Raw genomic sequence first — 25,022 nt, 5'->3', positions numbered from 1 at the left:
CTAACACTGCCATAATGAAAGCTGACATCAAATTCAGACCGCCTTCTATATATTTCTTCACAAAGCTCTGTACCGGTGGTATTTATAATCAAAACGTCTTCGGTCCCGGGTTCGATCCCCGCCACTGCCTAAATTTTGATAAATAATCAGCATTGGCGGCCGAAGACTTTCGGCATAAGAAGTCAGCCTCATTCTGCCAACGGCCTTGTCAAAGAGGGTGGAGGAGCGGATAGAGGTTCAGGGCACTCTCTTGTCCGAGGGGTGGGAAATTGCCCCTAAAGGCGGAAGAATCAGCAATGATCAACGACATGAGCATGCAGAAGGCAATGGAAACCACTGCATTAAAGACACGTAACGTGTATCCACAGGACATGTGGCCTGTAATTGAAGAAGTGTCATGATGATCTCTTCATTGGCAAAAGATTCCGGAATAGTCCCCCATTCGGATCTCCGGGAGGGGACTGCCAAGGGGGAGGTTACCATGAGAAAAAGATTGAATAATCAACGAAAGGATAACGTTCTACGAGTCGGGGCGTGGAATGTCAGAAGCTTGAACGTGGTAGGGAAACTAGAAAATCTGGAAAGGGAAATGCAAAGGCTCAATCAAAGGGGTCAGTGAAGTGAAGTGGAAGGAAGACAAGGATTTCTGGTCAGATGAGTATCGGGTAATATCAACAGCAGCAGAAAATGGTATAACAGGTGTAGGATTCGTTATGAATAGGAAGGTAGGGCAGAGGGTGTGTTACTGTGAACAGTCCAGTGACCGGGTTGTTCTGATCAGAATCGACAGCAGACCAACACCGACAACGATAGTTCAGGTACACATGCCGACGTCGCAAGCTGAAGATGAACAGATAGAGAAAGTGTATGAGGATATTGAAAGGGTAATGCAGTATGTAAAGGGGGACGAAAATCTAATAGTCATGGGCGACTTGAATGCAGTTGTAGGGGAAGGAGTAGAAGAAAACGTTACAGGAGAATATGGGCTTGGGACAAGGAATGAAAGAGGAGAAAGACTAATTGAGTTCTGTAACAAGTTTCAGCTAGCAATAGCGAATACCCTGTTCAAGAATCACAAGAGGAGGAGGTATAATTGGAAAAGGCCGGGAGATACGGGAAGATTTCAATTAGATTACATCATGGTCAGACAGAGATTCCGAAATCAGATACTGGATTGTAAGGCGTACCCAGGAGCAGATATAGACTCAGATCACAATATAGTAGACATTAGTCAGGAAGAATCAATACGCAAAGAAGTGGGATACGGAAGTACTAAGGAATGACGAGATACGTTTGAAGTTCTCTAACGCTATAGATACAGCAGTAAGGAATAGCGCAGTAGGCAGTACAGTTGAAGAGGAATGGACATCTCTAAAAAGGGCCATCACAGAAGTTGGGAAGGAAAACATAGGTACAAAGAAGGTAGCTGCGAAGAAACCATGGGTAACAGAAGAAATACTTCAGTTGATTGATGAAAGGAGGAAGTACAAACATGTTCCGGGAAAATCAGGAATACAGAAATACAAGTCGCTGAGGAATGAAATAAATAGGAAGTGCAGGGAAGCTAAGACGAAATGGCTGCAGGAAAAATGTGAAGACATCGAAAAAGATATGATTGTCGGAAGGACAGACTCAGCATACAGGAAAGTCAAAACAACCTTTGGTGACATTAAAAGCAACGGTGGTAACATTAAGAGTGCCACGGGAATTCCACTGTTAAATGCAGAGGAGAGAGCAGATAGGTGGAAAGAATACATTGAAAGCCTCTATGAGGGTGAAGATTTGTCTGATGTGATAGAATAAGAAACAGGAGTCGATTTAGAAGAGATAGGGGATCCAGTATTTGAATCAGAATTTAAAAGAGCTTTGGAGGACTTACGGTCAAATAAGGCAGAAGGGATAGATAACATTCCATCAGAATTTCTAAAACCATTGGGGGAAGTGGCGACAAAACGACTATTCACGTTGGTGTGTAGAATATATGAGTCTGGCGACATACCATCTGACTTTCGGGAAAGCATCATCCACACATTTCCGAAGACGGCAAGAGCTGACAAGTGCGAGAATTATCGCACAATCAGCTTAACAGCTCATGCATCGAAGCTGCTTACAAGAATAATATACAGAAGAATGGAAAAGAAAATTGAGAATGCGCTAGGTGACGATCAGTTTGGCTTTAGGAAAAGTAAAGGGACAAGAGAACCAATTCTGATGTTACGGCTAATAATGGAAGCAAGGCTAAAGAAAAATCAGGACACTTTCATAGGATTTGTCGTCCTGGAAAAAGCGTTCGACAATATAACATGGTGCAAGCTGTTCGAGATTCTGAAAAAAGTAGGGGTAAGCTATAGGGAGAGACGGGTCATATACAATATGTACAACAACCAAGAGGGAATAATAAGAGTGGACGATCAAGAACGAAGTGCTCGTATTAAGAAGGGTGTAAGACAAGGCTGTAGCCTTTCGCCCCTACTCTTCAATCTGTACATCGAGGAAGCAATGATGGAAATAAAAGAAAGGTTCAGGAGTGGAATTAAAATACAAGGTGAAAGTATATCAATCATACGATTCGCTGATGACATTGCTATCCTGAGTGAAAGTGAAGAAGAATTAAATGATCTGCTGAACGGAATGAACAGTCTGATGAGTACACAGTATGGTTTGAGAGTAAATTCGAGAAAGACGAAGGTAATGAGAAGTAGTAGAAATGAGAACAGCGAGAAACTTAACATCAGGATTGATGGTCACGAAGTCAATGAAGTTAAGGAATTCTGCTACCTAGGCAGTAAGATAACCAATGACGGACGGAGCTAGGAGGACATCAAAAGCAGACTCGCTATGGCAAAAAAGGCGTTTTTGGCCAAGATAAGTCTACTAATATGAAATACCGGCCTTAATTTGAGGAAGAAATGTCTGAGAATGTACGTCTGGAGTACAGCATTGTATGGTAGTGAAACATGGACTGTGGGAAAACCGGAACAGAAGAGAATCGAAGCATTTGAGATGTGGTGCTATAGACGAATGTTGAAAATTAGGTGGACTGATAAGGTAAGGATTGAGGAGGTTCTACGCAGAATCGGAGAGGAAAGGCATATGTGGAAAACACTGATAAGGGGAAGGGTCAGGATGATAGGACATCTGCTAAGACATGAGGGAATGACTTCCATGGTACTAGAGGAAGCTGTAGAGGGCAAAAACGGTATAGGAAGACAGAGATTGGAATACGTCAAGCAAATAATTGAGGACGTAGCTTGCAAGTGCTACTCTGAGATGAAGAGGTTAGCACAGGAAAGGAATTCGTGGCGGGCTGCATCAAACAATTCAGTAGACTGATGACAAAAAAAAAAAAAAAAAAAAAAACAAAGCTTTTCCCGGAGAGTTGCGTAGTGTTCACCATTATTTTTCTCCCTTTTCCAGGTAATTGTTGTTGTTGTGGTCTTCAGTCCTGAGACTGGTTTGATGCAGCTCTCCATGCAACTCTAGCCTGTGCAAGCTTCTTCATCTCCCAGTACCTACTGCAACCTACATCCTTCTGAATCTGCTTAGTGTATTCATCTCTTGGTCTCCCTCTACGATTTTTACCCTCCACGCTGCCCTCCAATACTAAATTGGTGATCCCTTGATCCCTCAGAACATGTGCTACCAACCGATCCCTTCTTCTGGTCAAGCTGTGCCACAAACTTCTCTTCTCCCCAATCCTATTCAATACTTCCTCATTAGTTATATGATCTACCCATCTAATCTTCAGCATTCTTCTGTAGTACCACATTTCGAAAGCTTCTATTCTCTTCTTGTCCAAACTATTTATCGTCCAAGTTTCACTTCCATACATGGCTACACTCCATACAAATACTTTCAGAAATGACTTCCTGACACTTAAATCTATACTCGATGTTAACAAATTTCTCTTCTTCAGAAACGATTTCCTTGCCATTGCCAGTCTACATTTTATATCTTCTCTACTTCGACCATCATCAGTTATTTTGCTCCCCAAATAGCAAAACTCCTTTACTACTGTGTCTCATTTCCTAATCTAATTCCCTCTGCATCACCCGACTTAATTCGACTTCATTCCATTATCCTCGTTTTGCTTTTGTTGATGTTCATCTTATATCCTCCTTTCAAGACGATATCCTTTCCATTCAACTGCTCTTCCAAGTCCTTTGCTGTCTCTGACAGAATTACAATGTCATCGGCGAACCTCAAAGTTTTTATTTCTTCTCCATGGATTTTAATAACTACTCCGAATTTTTCTTTTGTTTCCTTTACTGCTTGCTCAATATACAGATTGAATACCATCGGGGAGAGTCTACAACCTTGTCTTACTCCCTTCCCAACCACTGCTTCCCTTTCATGTCCCTCGACTCTTATAACTGCCATCTGGTTTCTGTACAAATTGTAAATAGTCTTTCGCTCCCTGTATTTTACCCCTGCCACCTTTAGAATTTTAAAGAGAGTATTCCAGTCAACATTGTTAAAAGCTTTCTCTAAGTCTACAAATGTTAGAAACGTAGGTTTGCCTTTCCTTAATCTTTCTTCTAAGATAAGTCGTAAGGTCAGTATTGCGTGTTCCAGTGTTTCTACGGAATCCAAACTGATCTTCCCCGAGGTCGGCTTCTACCAGTTTTTCCATTCGTCTGTAAAGAATTCGTGTTAGTATTTTGCAGCTGTGGCTTATTAAACTGATTGTTCGGTAATTTTCACATCTGTCACCACCTACTTTCTTTGGGATTGGAATTATTATATTCTTCTTGAAGTCTGAAGGTATTTCGCCTGTTTCATACATCTTGCTCACCAGATGGTAGAGTTTTGTCAGGACTGGCTCTCCCAAGGCCGTCAGTAGTTCCAATGGAATGTTGTCTACTCCGGGGGCCTTGTTTCGACTCATGTCTTTCAGTGCTCCGTCAAACGCTTCACGCAGTATCGTATCTCCCATTTCATCTTCATTTACATCCTCTTCCATTTCCATAATATTGTCCTCAAGTACATCGCCGTTGTATAGACTCTCTATATACTCCTTCCACCTTTCTGCTTTCCCTTCTTTGCTTAGAACTGGGTTTCCATCTGATCTCTTGATTTTCATACAAGTGGTTCTCTTATCTCCAAAGGTCTCTTTAATTTTCCTGTAGGCAGTATCTATCTTACCCCTAGTGAGATAAGCCTCTACATCTCTACATTTGTCCTCTAGCCATTCCTGCTTAGCCATTTTACACTTCCTTTCGATCTCATTTTTGAGATTTCAAGGTAATTAATAAGAAAAATTATTTTGATTCCCACGATACATTGTCGATTTCGCCTGTCTCGGTTCGGGACCACCGACTTTCAGGTTTTTATTTCATTACTGTGTCGTTTCTGAGATCGTAAACCCACGTCTCATCCAGAATACCCAAATGCCACACAGAATCAGATGTTTCTTTTTGAAGGATCTGAACAACTCTGAGATAGTGACTTTTGGTAGAACTTTTGTTAGCTTTAATCAAATGCAGGAAATATGCGTAACCCTATCTCAAAATTAAATCTACCTCCGAATACTCCTTGCTGTCATATATTTCGAGTACATTTAATACAATGGGAACTTGCATGCATTAATGTGACCACCGACTATAATCGACGTCAACCTGCAATAACCACTCGTACACGACAGCTTGTAGCACGAGCAGTGGAAGGTATATAAAGGCGTCGGAGGGAGTCGTTGTAATTCGCAAACAGAGCGATTTAACTGCGTCCAAAAGGGCATGATCATGGGCTTTCGAGCCAAGGTTGGAAGCATATCCGAAACAGCTACGGTCCTAAGCTGCTCGCGTACCACTGTATACAGTGCGTAGCAAAATGGCGTTATCCAGAACCGGCGCTGAGGTGAATGTTGTACTCCACGCAACATAGACGACAGGGGTGAACGACGTCTGCACAACGACCGTTCAGCGAACATTGGTGCGTACGGGCTGCCGCAGCACTCGTTTGGTTAATGCATTGATGCTGACTGCTGTTTATCGGCAACGAAAGCGCGAATGTGCACACCAGTACCGCAGCTGGACAGATGGCCTTTTCAGATGAATCACAGTTTGCGTTCAAATGGTTCAAATGGCTCTGACCACTATGGGACTTAACATCTGAGGTCATCAGTCCCCTAGAACCTAGAACTACTTAAACCTAACTAACCTAAGGACATCACACACATTCATGCCCGAGGCAGGATTCGAAACTGCGACCGTAGTGGTCACGCTGTTCCAGACTGAAGCGCCTAGAGCCGCTCGGCCACTGAGGCCCGCAGTTTATGTTCCATCAGACAGATGGCCATTGGCGTGTACTGGGTGAAACGTTTGAAAGCAAACGCCCAGCTCACGTTATGATCTGGGGAATATTATCCTGGCATTCCGTGGGTGATCTCGTCGTCCTGGAAGGCACAATGGATCAACGGATCAACACAAGTATCCATTTATCATTGGGGATCATGTCCGACCCTACATGCACTTTGATTTTCCTCGACACGATTGCATCTACCAGCAAGACAATGCAATGTGCCATAGCTCGCAGTGTAGTACATGCATTGTTCGAAGAGCAGCAGGATGAGTCCACCGTACTGCCCTGGCCACCAAACTCCCCTGATTTATACCAAGTCCAGAATCTGTGGGACCACCTTGATCGAGCTGTTAGCGTCACGGATCTTCAATCGAGAAACCGGTTGTAGCTGACTATGGCGCTGGAATCGGCATGATTCCACAGCCCTGTCAGTACCTTCTAAAACCTCATTGACTCTCTACCTGCACGTCTCGCAGCGAATTCGCTCTGCAAAAGTGGTCATTCAGGCTTTCGAGAGGTGATCACACTAATGTCGCTGGAGAGTGTAACTTTAGATACCTTTTTTAAAAAAATTAAGGTCAATAATCGGTATCCGTAAACGCTCTGGTATATCATATGTACCAAGAGAACAGAAATTTAGCGTTTCTAAAAATTTCGCTGCTATTTTCCAAATGTATATTATCGTTGTCTATATGAACTCGTCCGCTATATTTATCAGTCATTGAAGTGTACCTTACTACAAACGAGATGTGAGGTGTCGTGCGGAGGACCTGAAAGATAATGTACAGTACGTTACTTTGCACTTCTCTTCTGGTACGAAACTGTTGTTATTTACATATGGGAATACAGTTAGACTGCAGCGACTTACTCTTTAAAGTAACTCTATGTTATCCGTCATGAACCGTCACCCATAGAAAAAAATCCACAACTCTTCCAAGACCATGTCGTTACAAGTGAGATAATCTCGTTGCATTGTAACCAGTCTGCATCGCATCAGTTTCGTAAATCAACAACATCCTTATGTAGATTATGAAGATAGCAATTAACCTCTTAACGTTGATCAGAGAGAACACCTCTAGAAATAATTCAATACCTATTTTAGACTGCTGTTTGTACGTTTATCGAAATTTTGCAGGTCTGCGACAGTTCCATAAATACAGTGCAGCTGAAATTAGAATCTAAATCCTTGATGGCCTATACTGATGTTGATGATTTAAAGGTCACAGATGCGAAACACTGTGTTTGTACGCAGTCAGTATAATACCTCATCTGTCAGGACCAAGGACGTGTCAACCACCAGGCCTGTTGCGCTGAGAGAGCGCAGGAAATCAACCAGCTCTTGAGAGTCATCAGTCTCGAATCCCAGGGCAGCTCCAAGTCTGAAGGCGTGCCTACGGGCCCATTCCATGGAGAGAGGTTGTCCGATGAAGTTTCCACTCTGAATTATGACCTTTGAGAAGAGACCTGTTAGAAATATGGAAATCTTGTTATGGTTGGACACCTCTTTAGTATAAACGTATGAGCTAAGTTCTACAGATGCGTCTGGCAGTTGTATGGTCATCCTGATTTAAGTTTGTATTGTGTTGTATTGTATTGTATGTTAACCGGGGGCCTAGAAAGACGGAGGGACTCTGTCCCCGCCACAGCCGCAGTGGTCCGCAACCCCACGACGACTACCGCAATCCACTTCACACCTCCGCCGCCCCACACCGAACAACTCTTTCAGGGTTATAGCGCGGTTCGGCCCCCGGTGGACCCCCCCCCCCCCCCCAGGGAACGCCTCACACCAGACGAGTGTAACCCCTATGTTTGCGTGGTAGCGTAATGGTGGTGTATGCGTACGTGGAGAACTTGTTCGCGCAGTAATCGCCGACATAGTGTAACTAATGCGAAATAAGGGGAACCAGACCGCATTCGCCGAGGCAGATGGAAAACCTCCAAAAACCATCCACAGACTGGCCAGCTCACCGGACCTCGACACAACTTCGCCGGGTGGATTCGTGCCGGGGACCAGGCGCTCCTGCTCAATCAGGAAAGCCGTGAGTTAGACCGCACGGCTAACTGGGCGGGCTGATTTAAGTTTACTGTATGTCCTAAGAATGGTTTCTTAAGCAGCCATACAACTTCCTTCCTCTAATCTCTGTCTGAGCTAGTGCTCCGTCTAACGGCCTGAACCTCATATGAACGCTAAAAATTTTTCCTTGTACATACTTGCGAAGAAGTTTATAGACATTTCGTCCGTGTAGCGAACCGATCTGTAGTTTCCCAAATGTTGGGTGGATGGGAGTCATACTGTGCCTCTTAGCGTGGGGGTGGTTACGTTCAGACGCAGCGGGGAATGCGTGATACACGCATTAAGCAGCCTTTTCTCTCGTCCGATAAAAAAGGGCATATCATATTGACGAAAAATGAAAATTAGAAAACCATTTAGTATATTTATTTAAACTGTTTAGATTCGGCTACTTTCGCCGTAAGAGAAATTGCCACGTTTGAGGATATAGAAGCCAATAAGTTAATACATATTACGTATTTCCATACAGTATAATATTCTGAAGTAACTTCTCACATATGCAAAAATCTATTCAATGCACAAAAGAAAGTAATTAGAATTATGTGTAGGCTTTACACATGTGCATCTTTATGTATCTCTTGAAGCAGCTGGAAACATGAACCACAACTTCACAGTACATTTATTCACTTCCGAAATTTATTATAAACAGTTCACCTGAAATTCATAAGTATAGCAAGCAGAACAATAAAAGGAAAAATTAACTGCTCTACTCTTTGATGACTCTAACTTTGGAAGGGAAACTGATGAAATGCAAAGCTGCAAAACTGTTTGATAATCTACCAATAGAAATAAAATGTTAGACTGTAGTAGACGTTTTTTCAAATGTAGACTAAAGATGTTTCTCCCTGTCAACTCCTATACCATAGAGGTATTCTTGAATACTTGTAATTAGTCGCTCTTAGAGAAAAAAAATCTGTAACAGGTCGGTATGTTGCCAAATAAATATTTATTCCTGTTTTATGTGTTCTGTCTCTTCCAATCAACCCCATCATAAACTTTATCGTGAATACGACCTATGGAACATGCAACTAACTAAACAACATTTCAAGACGAAGAAAGTTCTTGGTTAGTAACTGCGTCATGAGAGTGAACTGTTTCCAAATCCAGTCGATTTTGAGAAAGTATCAACGTTTTAAAGTTTCGAGGACTGCTGAAATTAAATCTGCAGCTTCAAACATGTATTCTAAGTACACTGCACGACAACTGATAAAGAAAAATAGACATTTTCTAAGGAAAAATTGCCAGTAGCTACGGAACAACTGACTATTGATACGGAACTCCCGAACAATGATAGTAAAAGGAAATGTAGAGGGCGGAACGTTTTAACTGCAGCAAATCCGGTGCTCGACTGCTCTGTATGCATTCGACAGTTCATGGAGTACGGTGTTTCACGAAGTTTCTTTTTTTGAGTCCGATTAGTGTGACATACAGTGCGGTATGACAAAGTGCCTGCAAGACATCATCCCAGTGCTGGCGATTGTGGACGGCTTGAAGCCGGTCAAACTGTCACTGCTGTAGCCACAGTAATGGGTGTGTCCCACTGAAGGTGGAAATAATATGTCAAGGTACGCAGGTGGTCATAGATGGACCACCACACCGCAAGAGGATTAAAAGAAGAGACATCTCTTTCACTCCTAACCAGGTCGCTGCAGGCCTCGCAACCGCTACAGTTACACACGTCTCTGCCAGAACCATTTCATGGCGATTGGATGAGGCTGGTTTGCATGCTCGGAGGCCTGTTAAATGTATCCCACTTCAACAACGTCATCGTCGACGCAGAGTCTGTTGGTGTTGGGAGTATGTTGGTTGGGGTCAGCAACAGTGGCCCAGAAAGATGTTCTCCGACGAATGTCACTTCACTGTGGCAATTGATTCTGGTCACCATTTATTGCGAAATATTCATCATCGTCACTGGTATCGCGCTATACACTGACGTGACAAAAGTCATAGAATACTTCCTACTACGGTGTCTACCTCATTTTCTCCAGCGCAGTGCATGTACTCAACAAGTCGCTCGAATACCCCTTCAGAAATATTGAGCAATGCTGCCTCTATAGCTGTCCACAATTCTGAAAGTATTGCCGATGAAGGATTTTGTACACGAATTACCCCTCGATTATGTCTCATAAATGTTTGATGGGATTCATCTCGGGCGATCTGGGTGGTCAAACGATTCGCCCTAATTTTCTAGAATGTTCTTCAAACCAATCGCGAACGACTGTGGCCCGGTGACATGGCGCATTATCATCCATAAAAATTGCATCGTTGTTTCGGATCGTGACGTCCATGAATAGCTACAAATGGTCTCCAAGTATCCGAACACCCAGAGATTGAAGTGTATTCCATGTAAACACAGCCCACACGATTGTGGAGGCACCACAAACAGGCACAGTGTCTTGTTGACAACTAGGGTCCATGGTTTCGTGGGATCTGAGGCACGGTCAAACCTTACCATCAGCTCTTACCAGCCGACCGGAGTGGCCGAGCGGTTCTAGCCGCTACAGTCTGGAACAGCGCGACCGCTACGGTCGCAGGTTCGAATCCTGCCTCGGGCATGGATGTGTGTGAACTCCTTAGGTTAGTTAGGTTTAAGTAGTTCTAAGTTCTAGGGGACTGATGACCTTAGAAGTTAAGTCCCATAGTGCTCAGAGCCATTTGAACCATTTGAGCTCTTACCCCTGAAGTCGGGAATCATCTAACCAGGCCACGGTTTTCCAGTCGTCTAGGGTCGAACCGACATGGTCACGAGCCCAGACGAGGCGCTGCAAGCCGAAGCACAACCGTCGGTCGTCTGCTGCCATTGCCTATTAACGCCAAATTTCACCACGCTGTCCTGACGGATGCGTTCGTCGTATGTCCTACATTGATTTCTGCGGCTATTTCACGCAGTGTTCCTTGACTGTTAGCACTGACAACTCTATGCAAACGCCGCTGCTCTCGGTCGTTAAATGAATGCCGTTGACCACTGCGTTGTCCGTGGTGAACGGTAAAGCCTGAAATGTGGTATTCTCGGCACACTCTTGACACTGTGGATCTCATAATATTGAATTCCCTAACAATTTCCGAAATGGAATGTCCCGTGCGTCCAACTCCAACAATCATTCCGCGTTCAATATCTGTTAATTTCCGTCATGAAGCCACAATCATGACGTGAAACGTGAATCACCACAGTACAAATGACAGCTCCACCAAAGCACTGTCCCTTGTATACTTTGCATAAGCGACAGTGCCGACGTCTGTATATGTGCACATCGCTATACCATGAATTTTCTCACCTCACTTTAGTGTGACCAGGCATTATGCACAATGGCGGAAAATAGCTGCGTACCTTAGCGTGATATACCGTTACAGCACAGGGGTATTGCAGGGAGATTATCCCATGAAATGTCTGGTCAGGGGTTCGGTAGTTCTCGACTCTCTGTTTACAGACTCTGCCTGTACACTCAGGACCGTTGAGGTGTCGGTCACACACGAAGTTAAGATATTGAACGCATGGAACGGCCTGCGTACTCTCCGGACCTAAATCGTAGGACATGTCTGAGGTGCTCTTGGTAGACATATTTCTCAAAGAATATTCTCTCTCAAAACCGTGCAAGAACAGAAAACCGCCTTGAGAGAGGAGTGCGACAATGTCCCCACAGGACTCCTCAACAGTTTGGTATCCAGAATGAATAACAGGTCCAGTGGCTGTGCATTAGTGGCCGAGGAGGGTATATTCCTTACTGAAAGTCTGATGTCCATCTTAAAGTTGGGAATCTGACCTGTGTGAAACATAAACATTGTTTATGTCTATTATCCTGCTTCCGGATGTGGTGAAATCTGTACCATTTTTCGTTTTAAATATACCACTCCACCTCTATTACATATGTATTCTGTTCCATGTCGGCCATCGTCCCTTGTAATTATTTCAGTCCAACAATGCCTCTGTTCCTTAGCAATTGTCAATCAGTTATTAATATGATATTAGATTTATGTATATGAGAAAAGAGGGAACAATAAGACTTGAAGACCAAGAACGAAGTGCTCGGATTAAAAAGGACGTAAGATAGCGATAGAGTCTTACGCCCCTACTGTTCAATCTGTACATCGTAGAAGCAAGGACGAAACCAAAAGAAAAGTTCAAGAATGGAATTAAAATTCAAGATGAAAGTATATCAACGACAAGAGTCGCCGGTGACATGGCCATCCTCAGTAAAAGTGAAGGAGAATTACAAGATATTCTGAACTGAATGAACAATCTAATGAGTGCAGAATATGGATTGAGAGTAAATCGAAGAGAGACGAAAGTAATGAGAAGCAGCAGAAGTAAGAACGGCGACAAAATTTAACTTCAGGATTGGTGATCACGAAGTAGATTGAGGTAAAGAATGCTGCTACCTAGGCAGCAAAATAACCCACGACAGAAGGAGCAAAAAGGACATAAAAAGCGGAGTACCATTGGCAAAAAGGGCATTCCTGACAAAGAGAAGTCTACTAGTATCAAAGATAGGCCTCGACTACAGGAAGAAATTTCTGAGAATGTATGTTTGGAACACAGCATTGGATGGTAGTGAAACATGAACTGTGGGAAAATTGGAATAGAAGAGAACTGAAGCATAATGTGGTGCTACGGAAGAAGGTAGAAAATTATGTGAACTGATAAGGTAAGAAATGATGAGGTTGTCCGCATAATCGTCGAGGAAAGGAATATATGAAAACACTGACAAGAAGTGACAGGGTGGTAGGATATTGGTTAAGACATTAGGGAATAACTTCCATGGTACTAGAGGGAGCTGTACAGGGTAGAAACCGTAGAGAAAGACAGAAATTGGAATACATCGAGAAAATAATTGCAAAGTCTAGGCTGAGGTGAAAAGTTTGGCCCAGGAGAGGAATTCTGGGCGGGCCGGATCAAACCAGTCAGGAGACTGATGACTCAAAAAAAATTTCCTTACGTGGGTTACCCATCTTGTTAATTATTTTCCAAAGCAGTCTCACAATCCACAACCTTATATGTCGGACGAAGCTATAGTTATCTTCTCTTACACGTAACACCAACCAATGCATTTTACTTCATGGTACTGTTATACAGTTATAAACAACAACATTATTCACTTATGCAAACATATTGTAAAGTGTATGACCTGAAATGGTGAAAATTTCGGCACACTACGGCGAGACTGAAAAGCGCATGGTAAACGCGGAGCAACTGACCTGTGGACAGTGGGGAGACCATGTGGAAGGAGACGGCCATGCCGCCAGCGCTCTGCCCCTGCAATGTGATTAGGTCCGGATCACCGCCGAAGCTCGCGATGTTCTGCCCAACCCACTTCAGCGCCAGCAACTGGTCCTTGAGGCCCGCGTTGCCAGGCACCACCTCGTCGCCGGTGCTTAGGAAACCTGCCACGAATGGCTTCTGCTGCGTCACAGTTACCGTACCACTATACAGGGTGCAACGGGTGTAAGTGCAGGTATTTATATAAGTGGTATATTAATACGTACAGAACACACATCAGAGAGTTCGTAATCTTTTCTGTGCGTCGATCAGTCTTCCCACCAACATCTCACGAACTTTACGACGTTTTCCGGGTGGCTGTAAGTGCACCAATAAGTGGTTTACGCCTGTCTCTATAGACTAATTGCTTCGCGTCCACGTCTCCACACTTCAACACTAGGCCTGCTGCCGAGGGGAAAAGAAGCGCTAGTGGCTTGCTTTTGCTTGGAGATACTAACCAACTTAAAAAGACACTACTCCTAATAGCTATATTTATCAGTCGGTAAATGAAGTAAATACTGATGTAAACTTGTTCATTACACTGTCCTCAGTCACCATTAGAAATATCTGCACTTATACCCGCTACACCCTGTATAATGTCTTACTTTAAAGGTAACTTAATGTATTTTTAAGGCATTGTGGTGATTTGATCCTTAAAAATGAATAAAAATCTTTAAATTCTAAAATATTATGAGGTCGTGCCAAATGTTTTAGTATGTTTCGAGTTGCTTAAGTTCTTCATCATTCAATAAACGTTTCATACAAGAGAAAAGTTGTTTACAGAAGCAAGTAGTTTACACAGTTATTTCCATTCACTAATAAGTTACGTAGTCACTTTTTTAGGCAAACTCCAATTACAGGCATCTTTAGATTCAAAATTGCGTTACAAGAAAGGAGGAATATACGTGCTCCATACACGTATCCCCCAACCTGCTGGAGAATGTTACGTTTCACGTAGATAATGTGTTGGACTTTAAAACTGAACTAAAAAACTCTCTGCTAACGTATACATGTAAGCTCTACACTCCGAAAATATAAATTCAGATTTGTTAACTTGCTACCAATAACATCCTTGACCTACGTAGTACGAGAAGGGTCAAGAAAGCTTTCGAAAGTAAGAAGGAAATACTGGAAACGTTAAAAATTACTCGTTAATAATAAACAGGCTAAACTAAGAAGCTCCACTGCTTTTATTTTACTTTGTTTGGAACACTCTGAGCCAAAACTAATCGCTCCTGCATCGAATCACTTCAGGTGTAGTTCATAGACTGCTGATTAGAAACGCAAGACACAAATAAGAAAAGATTTGCGATAATACATTCATACTGATAGTGCTACGGAGTGGAAAACTATAAGGCATTGCGGTAGATGACAATACATAGTAAAATGGATATCCTACCAGAAAGACAGTCCAACTGAATTTTAAAATCTGAGGTTTATTATTCACAACTTTCACCTCTTTCAAAAGCCTCTAGGAAAGAAGGACGTACAGAAGAAGCTCTATCTTTTTGCACTATTGTTTCAACTGTGTTATCAAAGTGTACATCGTTTTTTCTGTCTAATCGATACTGTTTTAATACTCCTGTTGTTCTTGGAATGGTTCATATTACCAATCACCACTCCCAAGAAATAGGTAGGTTCAGGCATGGTGTAGTTAGAATTTCAACACACTTTCCAGAATGGTTCCTTCAAAAATTGCAAGTCCGATTACAACCGCAATCTCTTCATAGCAAACTTGTTTCCCATCAAATGACAATGGCGTCGCTATTGAAACTCTACAGTCTTCCTTCCCTTTATCCCTGCTTATTACTGAACGAAGGTTTACGCTCGCCGACACCGAACATAGTTATGCTAGCAGTTTTCCTGGCTGAGAACATCCTTTATAAAGGTACAGACCACAGACATGATAGCAAAAAAATAAAAACAGTGCTGACGTCGCTTCCAAATTTCGACGACATTAACTGGTTTAACGTACTTGGTACCGCTTCCTCCGTTTTATCATGTAGTGAATCGCACGCAGCACGTATGGGGAGAAATCGGGTATCAGCGCCTGTACGAATCACGAGAAAATGGTTCATTTGTTACGTCTACAACAAACAACGGTTGTGGATAGTATGTGTCCAATTACTATGATTAAGAAGCCACAGTGAGAATTCTGTATGAAGCAACTAAATGGTTCAAGATTCAGAACGTAGTACGGAAAGGGTGCATATTGTCACAATGTTCATTCAGTATGCATGCAGAACACATTATGAGGCATCCCGCGTTAAGTGAAGAAGAAACCGGAATTACACTAGCTGGGATGAAAGTAAACAACCTTGGATGTGCTGATGATACCATCCTTGATGGCAGTAAATGAAGAAGAATTAGAGATCCACTTACTTAAGGTGAAAGAAGGAAGTCCAAAGGCTGAACTAATGTTCAATGTGAAGAAAATAAAAATTTGGAAACTACATCCACGACTTCATGACATGTAAGGGGAAGAACAATGGTAGTTTTTAGTACGTTCAATTACCTCGGCCCCCAGACTACTGCTGATGGTGGCTGCAACCACGAAATCAAGAGGCGCTTGTTACTTGGTAGAAGGGCAAAGACCAATCTTAACAATGTGTTAAGGACAACAAAGAAACGTATAGTAATGGCTATGGTTATTCCAGTTATGAAGTTAGAATAGGATATCCGAACCGTAAGAAAGGTTGAACATCGTAGAATACACTTCCTTGAGTTGCGGTGTTGCAGGAAAGTCCTTAGAACGAATAGGTCGGTATTATAGTTAAGTAAAGCCAGACTGCTTCTTGAACGGTCTGGCACTGAAACAAAAATTGACATACTATGGGTACATCGTGAGAAGACATGATTAGCTGTAAAAGACCTTAGTGCCAGTAACTTCAAAAGCACAAGTAGAAGAGAACAGGAAAGGATGAGATGGATTGACGGCATCACACAAGTTATTGATTCCAATCTGGATATTCTTCTGAAGATAGTACAGGGCGGAAAAAATTGGCGTGCTTTGGTTAATGGAATTTCCACATTCATTTCACCAAAAACATATCTGTTTGAGATCCGCCTTCCTTAACTATTACACCAAACGGAAATCTTTTGGTTAATGGGATCACAGAGAGCTGGAATAGATTGAAAGAATAGAGAGACAGAGACAGAGAGACTATTGATTTGTCAGTAATTTTTATATACAGCTTCAGATAAGTGTTTTTGGTCGTTTATGAGCTACCAATGAAAAGAAACAAAAAAGTAATTCCCGTATTCCTGGTGTTGTTGCCGTTGTGATCATCAATCTGATGCAGCTCATCATGCTACTCTATCCTATGCAAGCCTCTTGATCTCCGAATAACTACTGCAATCTACAGCTGTTTGAACATGCTTACTGTACTCTTGGTCTCCCTCTACAGTTTTAACCTCCTACATTTCCCTCCATTACGTAACTGGCTATCCCTTAATGTCATAGAATGTGTCCTATCAACCGAATCCATCTTTTAGTCAAACTGCACCAAATGTTTTTCTCCTCAATTCCACCCAGTATAGATTCATTAGTTACATGATCCACACAGCTAATCTTCAGCATTCCTCTAAGCACCACATTTTTAAATCTTCTGCTCTTTCCTCGTCTGAACTGTTTTCGTCCGTTCAGGGCTACACTCTAGACAAATATCTCCAGGGAATACTTCCTACTTAACAAATTTTTTTTCTTCAGAAACGCTTTTCTTACCATTGTCAGTCTACAGTTTATACCGTCTCTACTTTTACCATCATCAGTTATTTTACTGCCCAAACAGCAAAACTCAGCTACTACTTTTAGCGTCTCATTTCCTAATCTAGTTCCCTCAGTTTCGCTTGATTTTACTCGGCTATATTACCTTACACTTGTTTTGCTTTTGTTGATGTTCATCGTATATCCTTCATTCAAGACACTTTACATTTCATTCAGCTGCTCTTCCAAGTCCTCTGCTGTCTCTGACAGAATTACACTGCCATCAGCAAACCTTAAAGTTTTATTTCTTCTCCATGAACGTTAATTCCTTCACCAATTTTTCCCTGATTTCCTGTAATGCTTCCCTCTCATGTCTCTCGATCCTTATAACTGCCGCCTGCTTTCTGCACAAGTTGTAAATAACGTTTCGCTCCCTATATTTTCGCTGTGGTACTTTCAGAATTGCAAAGAGCTTATTGTAGTCAACATTGTCAAAAGTTTTATGTTAGTCTACAAATGCTATAAATTTATGCTTATAACTGCTTTCCTTATCCTATCTTCTAAGAGAAGCCGTAGGGTCAGTATTGCCTCGCGTCTCTATTTATTCTTCCGGAAACCAAACTGATCTTCTCCGAAATCGGTTTCTACCAGCTTCCCCGTTCTTCTGTAAATAATACGTGTTAGTATTTTGCAACAATCACTTACTAAACTGATAATTCGATAATATTCACACCTATCAGCGCATCGTAATTATTGCATTCTTCTCGAAGTCTGCGGGTATTTCGCCTATCTTGCCACCAGGTGGAACAGTTTTGTCATGGATGGCTTTCCCAAAGAAGGCGTCTTGTTTCGAATTAGGTCTTCCAGTGCTCTGTCAAATTATTCTCGCACTGTCATGTCCCCGTCTCATCTTCATCCACGTGCTCTTCCCTTTCTATAATATTTCCTTCAAGTTCATTTCCCTTGTACAGTCCCTCTATATACTCTTTCTGTTTCTGAACTTTCTATTCTTTGCTTAGTACTAGTTTTCCATCTGAGCTCTTGATATTCATACAGCTGCAATTTATCCAAAGGTCTCTTCAGTTTTCCTACTGGCTGTATCCATCTTGCCCGAATTTTTATAAGACATAATAATTATAGTAAACTTTCTTTCGAATTTCGTTAATAACAGAAGTTAGTGTAAAGCAAAGGAAAACTGCTCTTTGTGTATGCACATAATCCCAAGTGTGATGGTTCTTTCTGTGCGTTGCACCAAATTTAAAATATTCAACTTCACATACTGTATGATCTTCTTGTGAATTGATTTGGAATCAGAAACAGTTTTCTTGCGTTTCATTTCTTCCTTAGCTGACGTCATCTGAACCACTATTTCTGCAATAATTCAATTTCATTGACTGTACAAAGGCACTTGTTCTATCTGCAGGCCGGCCGCTGTGGCCGAGCGATTCTAGGCACTTCAGTCCGGAACCGAGTGACTGCTCCGGTCGCAGGTTCGAATCCTGCCTCGGGCATGGATGTGTATGATGTCCGTAGCTGAGTTAGGTTTAAGTGGATTTAAGTTCTAGGGGACTGATGACCTCAGATATTAAGTCCCATAGTGCTCAGAGCCATTTGAACCATTTGAATCTATCTGCAGGTAGATCAACTTTTAAGTTATCAGTTATATTTAGTGGCACATTTGATTGTAGATCATTGATGCAGTTAAGGAAGTGGAATAGATCGAGAATATAAACTTGGAGAGTGGAGACCATCTCAAGACTCATAAACATGCATCCAATTCAACAAAGCTATACCTTCTACAAGCAAGAGAAGCAACTTAGCTTATCCCATGGTCTAGATACCCACCTAGTGGCCCAAGCCGATAATTGATGGTGACAAGAATGACACCATAGGAGACAAGGAAGTCAGGTCCGTACTGCTGGTCTGAGCCACTGCCGTAGGTGAACCCCCCTCCATGGATCCAGAAAAGCACAGGAAAACCTGAACCCTCCCCTGGAACGTCAGGGACGAACACGTTCAAGTAGAGGCAGTCCTCGGAGCCATCTCCCGTGTCTTGTACGCAGTCACTGCCGTATTTAGTAGCATTGTATACACCTACCCAGTGCGTTGCCGGCTGGGGATCCTGGAAAACATAAAGAAAAACATCCGAAGACATCATGAACCACACTGCAAGTGCACCATTTGTTTTTGGTGTCTGCTGATATGATTGCATACATGTTCATTTCATTTCAGCGACATTAATCTTATTTACATATTTGAAGGTACTTTGTGTCGTTGGACTCTTTAGGAGCTACGTAACGTATCAGTAATATAAAACACTGCAACTATTATTTTTCTTCGACAGATGCAAAACTTTCACGTGATTTGCACATGTGACTTCGTTTGCCACACATACGTTAAGATTCTATACATTTATAGATGAAGAGAATTTGATTAGTATCATCTACAGCTTCATCCCAATTTGCATTTAATTTGCCTCCAATACGTCTGTTACTTCTAATGACAGAATTTGTATTATCACTGAATACGTGTTGTTGCTTTTTTTTCACTGAAGTTCGTCTTAATACTTTATATTTGAATTCTCAGATGTAGGCAAATTCAATATTCCCTTCAAAATTCGTATCAATCATACCGAACGAAATGTAAGTCATATAAATAATTTATAACGACTATCAAACCTCTTTTCAGTATTAATAAATGTTATATTAGTTCTCTTACAAAGCAGTTCAAGATGAAAAAATTATATTATTGTTCGACCTACTACCCAAATTATTTGCAAATACAGAGTTACTCATAAACATGCATCCAATTCAACAAAGCTATACCTTCTACATGCAAGATAGAAGCATGGGACGAGGGCGCGATTGTTTGGAGGGCGGAAGGGTGATTTTAAACATACGCATCGAAACTAAGCGTTTACCATCGTGTAATGGGTATAATTTGCCGGTTTCAATGGTTGCCGGTAAGACTATCCCACCTTCCGGTTTTCGACTTCATGCCCAGAAAGAATTCACACAGCTCTACTCATTTTTGTTTATCACAGTCATAAAGGTCTTGTAGCAATTGAATCCTCCACGGGTAGAAACACGCCGCAAAACAAATTAGACAGGCATGTGAGGACTAGGTAAGTTTTGCATGCCATGACGAGGATAGTTCTGTGAACTAGGGGCAAGAATCTGTAAAAATGTGCTCTACGTCTTGAACGATCCCTTCGCTCAACATGTGGATTTTCTCTTACGTAAACAATCAGTGTCTTGAACCTGCTGACGCTGATCCCATCATCGAATACTTTGAGTAGTATGAGGTGCGGTTCTGTACCCTCGACGAAAATCAACCCACCAATTTGTAACTGAATCGCACCTGTTGAAACGGAAGAAAGCGAAACACCTCTTGTTGCTGTGTTCTTTCCATAACGACTCGACGCACACTGGGTAATGAACGAGCGAACTACTGCGCCAGAAGACCTCCATCACCAATCACATAGACCGGAAACTTATAACGACAAGATAAATATTTATTTTGACGTGTGAGTTGAAATTCTCTCCAAGTTTCTATCTCCATTCTTGTACACCATGCAGTCTTGCGAAATCAGATGAACGTTTTTGAAACATCTTTCTGAACTACTCAGCAGGCAGATAATATTTTGGTCAATTTTTGAACTCTTAACATGACAAATATTAAAGTATATTTACAGAATTTTCAACATCTGTTTCATAATAAATTGTGGTTATAATGTTTTGTTAATGTCCTTAGTTTTTAAATTCTTTACTTTGTGTCTTTCTGCCCCTATACTTGCTATCTAATCACATAAGCTACTTGACAAATGCAGATAGTAAGCTGCTTGACAGCTGCTAAAGAACAACTGTCACCTGCTAAGGAACAACGGCCAATTGCTACGGAACATCCAAAACTTGTACGAAACTCCAGACCAATTATAGTAAAGGAAAATGTAGAGGTCAGGACGTGTTAACTGCAGCGAAGCCGGTGCACGAACACTCTGCATGCATTCGACAGTTCATGCAGTACGGAGTTTGACAAAGGTTGTTATGGACTCGATTAGTGCGTCATTGCGTGTAGCACGGCAACATGTCTGCAAGACACCATTTGAGCTATTATGATTGTGGACGAGTAGCTGGACGGGTCGAAACCAAAGTGTCACTACTGTGGTCACAGCAATGAGTGTGTCCAAAAGTGTCTTCTCGCTATTAAAAAAGGTCCCTCAAGGTGGAAATGTTATGTGAAAGCATGCTTAGGCTCTTAGATGAACCACCACACCGCAAGAGGATCGATACGTAGCCCTAGTGACGAAACGGAACAGACATCTCATTCCTACGCAGATCGCTGTATATCTTGCAACCGGTACCTCTACACGTGTCTCCGCCAGAACTATTTTCTGGCTATTAAATCAGGCTGGTTTGTATGCGCAGAAGCCTGTTCCACATCAACCACTCCATCGTCGGCAAAGAGGTCGTTGTTGTAGGGAGCGTGTTGTTTGGGGTCAGCAGCAGTGGTCCAGAGTGATGTTCTCCAATGAATCCAGCTTCACTGTGGCAAATGGTTCTGGCCACTAGCTAGTGTTGAGAGAGTGAGGGTGGGGGGGGGGGGGGGGGGGGGGGGGAACATGCTACACACCACAGAATGTTCATGAACGTCATGGTAAGGCCTAGGCGCTATGGTGTGGCAGGCATTATGCACAATGAACAAACACCATTTCATATCTTTGCGCGAAGTCCTATTACAACACAGCGTTAATGCAGGGAGATTATTTTGGATCATGTGAGTATGTCTATGGATGCAGTAGGTCCCGACTATCACTTTATGGACGACAGTTCCTGCCCTCACAGGACCTCTGAGTATTTGGACACACTGGAAAGTGAAGGTATTGAATGAACAGAATGGCCTGGTACTCCCTGGGCCTAAACCTGAATGGGCATGTCTGGGATGCTCTTGACAGAGGTGTTTCCCAACGAAAATCCCCTCCTTAAACTGTACAAGATCTGAAAACAGCAGCCTTGAGAGAGGAGAGGGACAATAGCCACCATGGACTCCTCAATAGTATGGTAGCCAGGTGGAAAATGTGGATTATAGCCCGAGGTGGGCGTATTCCCTACTGAGAGTCCAATATAGACTTTATGTTGCGAGTTTGACCTGTATCCAACAAGAAAGTTATTTATGTCTGTTATTATGCTTTCCCAAGTGGTGAAAGTTGTACCATTTCTCGTTTTAAATATACTTCCACTAGTTATGTCCCATGTTCCGTGTCGTCCATCATAGCCTCTGATTATTCCTGTTCAACAATGCCTCCGTTCCTTAGCAACTGTCAAGCAGTGTAGCACTTATATTTACTATGTTTTCTAGAGTTCTTCTCTCCATTTCCTTCCCTTCATTTTTATTGTTAACCTTTGTACACTGATGTAGTCGTTACTTGTTTGGTCATTAATATCTCATAGGAAATTTAATTATCATTCGGAGTCTAAGCGATATTCAAGTAAACAGAAACACTAAAAGCAGTAAATTCATATTGAACAGTAATGAGTACGAGCTCTGTGCTGCTGCACACTTACTCACCCGGAAACGTAGCTCTCCAACGGGTGGTTCCGCGTACGGGATACCCAGAAACGCCGTGTAAGTGGTATTGTAGACGCTAGTAGCCGTGGTTCCAAGTAGAGTACCCTGTTCCACCGTCACCAACACGTCCTCGGCCTGCAATGACATCAAGCAGCTGAAAGTAATCTCAACTTACAGTACGAGAAAGATCAAGGATTTATAACACGTGACAATAGTATTAACAGCATTATATTACACGGCACGCAGCCAACACGTTTGGATATACTTATCGCGCATTGCATTCCATAGCTAGTATTACAAATACGCTGGCCGAGAAAAAAATTAGGCACCCAGAATACGTGGTAAGAGAACATTATAACTTAGTACGGGTGCACACCATCCGCTGCTATAAGTAATTAGCGTTTATGCCTCTGTGACAGATAGAACGACCACCAGAATATATTAGTGTTGTTCGTGTGTAGATTTGTTACAAGACCTTGGGTAAAACAGCGTTAGATGTTGATTGATAACTGTAAAGCACACTGAGATGGTGCGTACTATTGTGAGACAGCGTTCTCAGCACCTGACTGAATCTGGGAAGGGCCTCCTTACGAATCTCCATTTGGTCATCTAGTAGGATTGTCCATTCTAATATGACAGTGGCCCGATGTTGTACTTCATGGGAAAGTGAGGGCAGGCATACTTGGCGTAAAAGTTCCGGTCGAAACAAATGGTCACCACAAGGGAGGTTCAAAAAATGGTTCAAATGGCTCTGAGCACCATGGGACTTAACATCTATGGTCATCAGTCCCCTAGAACTTAGAACTACTTAAACCTAATTAACCTAAGGACAGCACACAACACCCAGTCACCACAAGGGAGAATCGCCGTATTGTGCACCACGTACATCGAACACCTTCACGTCTGTGACTGCCATCCGCGAACAAGTAATGCACTCTATGCAACATTCTGTGCCATCCCGCACAATAGGTCGGAAACTAACAGTAGCCGAACTAGAGAATTACCGCCCCACGTATAGGGTGCCAGTAACACCACCACACAGACGGCTGTGTTTGGAATGGTGCCGTGACTAGGAAGCACGGACTGCTGATAAATGGCGTCGCACTGTTTTCTGCGATGAATCGCTATTGTGCCCTACCCCAGCTGACTATCGTCTGCGATTATGGCGGCAACATGGGCAGGACTATCATTTTGCAATGTTTTGGAGAGGCACGATGGTGTTACTCCCAGAGTCATGGTGTGTGCAGCAATTGGGTATGACTTAAGGTCACGGCTAGAACTCACGGACATCCTGTGTCCTCATCTGTTAATTCCCACGCGACAATAACGTGGTGCTAGTTTTCAACAAGATAAGGCTCGTCCACACATGGTAAGTGTCTCTATGAATTGTGCGCCAGTGATATGCCCAGATGCGTCCCCAACAGATCATGTGTGGATCAGTTCGGACATTAACTTCGTCCCAGTGCCATTATCCAGGATACCATAGGTTAGTCACGACTGTTATGCCCCAGGAGAGGATACAACAACTTTGTAATACCCTTCCCACATGAATCAGTGCACGAATCCTACCTGTAATACATACCATTCTTGAAATTTTCCAGCGTAAGGAGTATTCCATAAAATTTTTGGATTGCAGCCGAATGACGTAGACTTGTTGCCACGATATTTAGGTTGAATGGCTGTCAGCCGAAATATCGTGGCAAGAAGTCGACGTCATCCGGCTGCAATCTCGAAATTTCATGGAATAGTTGTCTGTTATTATTTTTGTCACTGTAAAGGATACGCTCAGTAATGGAAAATTAAGAAGCGAAATTCGTACCAGAGACATAATCTCTACAACGTAGCAGTGCCACTTCGCATTTAAGTATTATATTGTGTCATTTATGCAAAGAGAGTGTCGCGCATTCTGCAATGCAAATGTGTTTTTACTGATCAAATACGCGTCCCGTAGTGTGTTGCTTTCAGGTTTCAGAGCACAATTATGTGCCCACCGCTAGGGACTTTGGTCTTTTTAAACTTTTTTCTCGAACACTAATATAGCGGTTTTCTAAAATCGGCGGAAACAAGCATCGCGAAGCACAAGGGTTGCCGGGTAGGCGGTAGTGGCGTTGTGATTCAAAACT

At 42.5% G+C, this 25,022-nt stretch overlaps 1 protein-coding gene across 1 annotated transcript in view; it reads right to left on the bottom strand.

Annotated features, from left to right (window-relative positions):
- The window catches only part of LOC126251969 (cholinesterase-like), a 108,929-nt gene that overhangs the window by 42,209 nt on the left and 41,698 nt on the right, over nucleotides 1–25,022 (bottom strand). Inside the window, exons 2-5 of the mRNA XM_049952734.1 lie at nucleotides 22,900–23,034; nucleotides 19,177–19,453; nucleotides 13,565–13,750; nucleotides 7,565–7,764 (exon numbers count right to left, since the gene is read on the bottom strand). Coding sequence (XP_049808691.1) covers nucleotides 7,565–7,764; nucleotides 13,565–13,750; nucleotides 19,177–19,453; nucleotides 22,900–23,034 — 798 coding nt within the window. The remainder of the gene's footprint in view (nucleotides 1–7,564; nucleotides 7,765–13,564; nucleotides 13,751–19,176; nucleotides 19,454–22,899; nucleotides 23,035–25,022) is intronic.

The sequence above is a fragment of the Schistocerca nitens genome, chromosome 4 (assembly GCF_023898315.1).
Source record: "Schistocerca nitens isolate TAMUIC-IGC-003100 chromosome 4, iqSchNite1.1, whole genome shotgun sequence".
NCBI classification, from domain to species: Eukaryota; Metazoa; Arthropoda; class Insecta; order Orthoptera; family Acrididae; genus Schistocerca; species Schistocerca nitens.
This window is presented reverse-complemented; position numbering and strand designations above follow the sequence as displayed.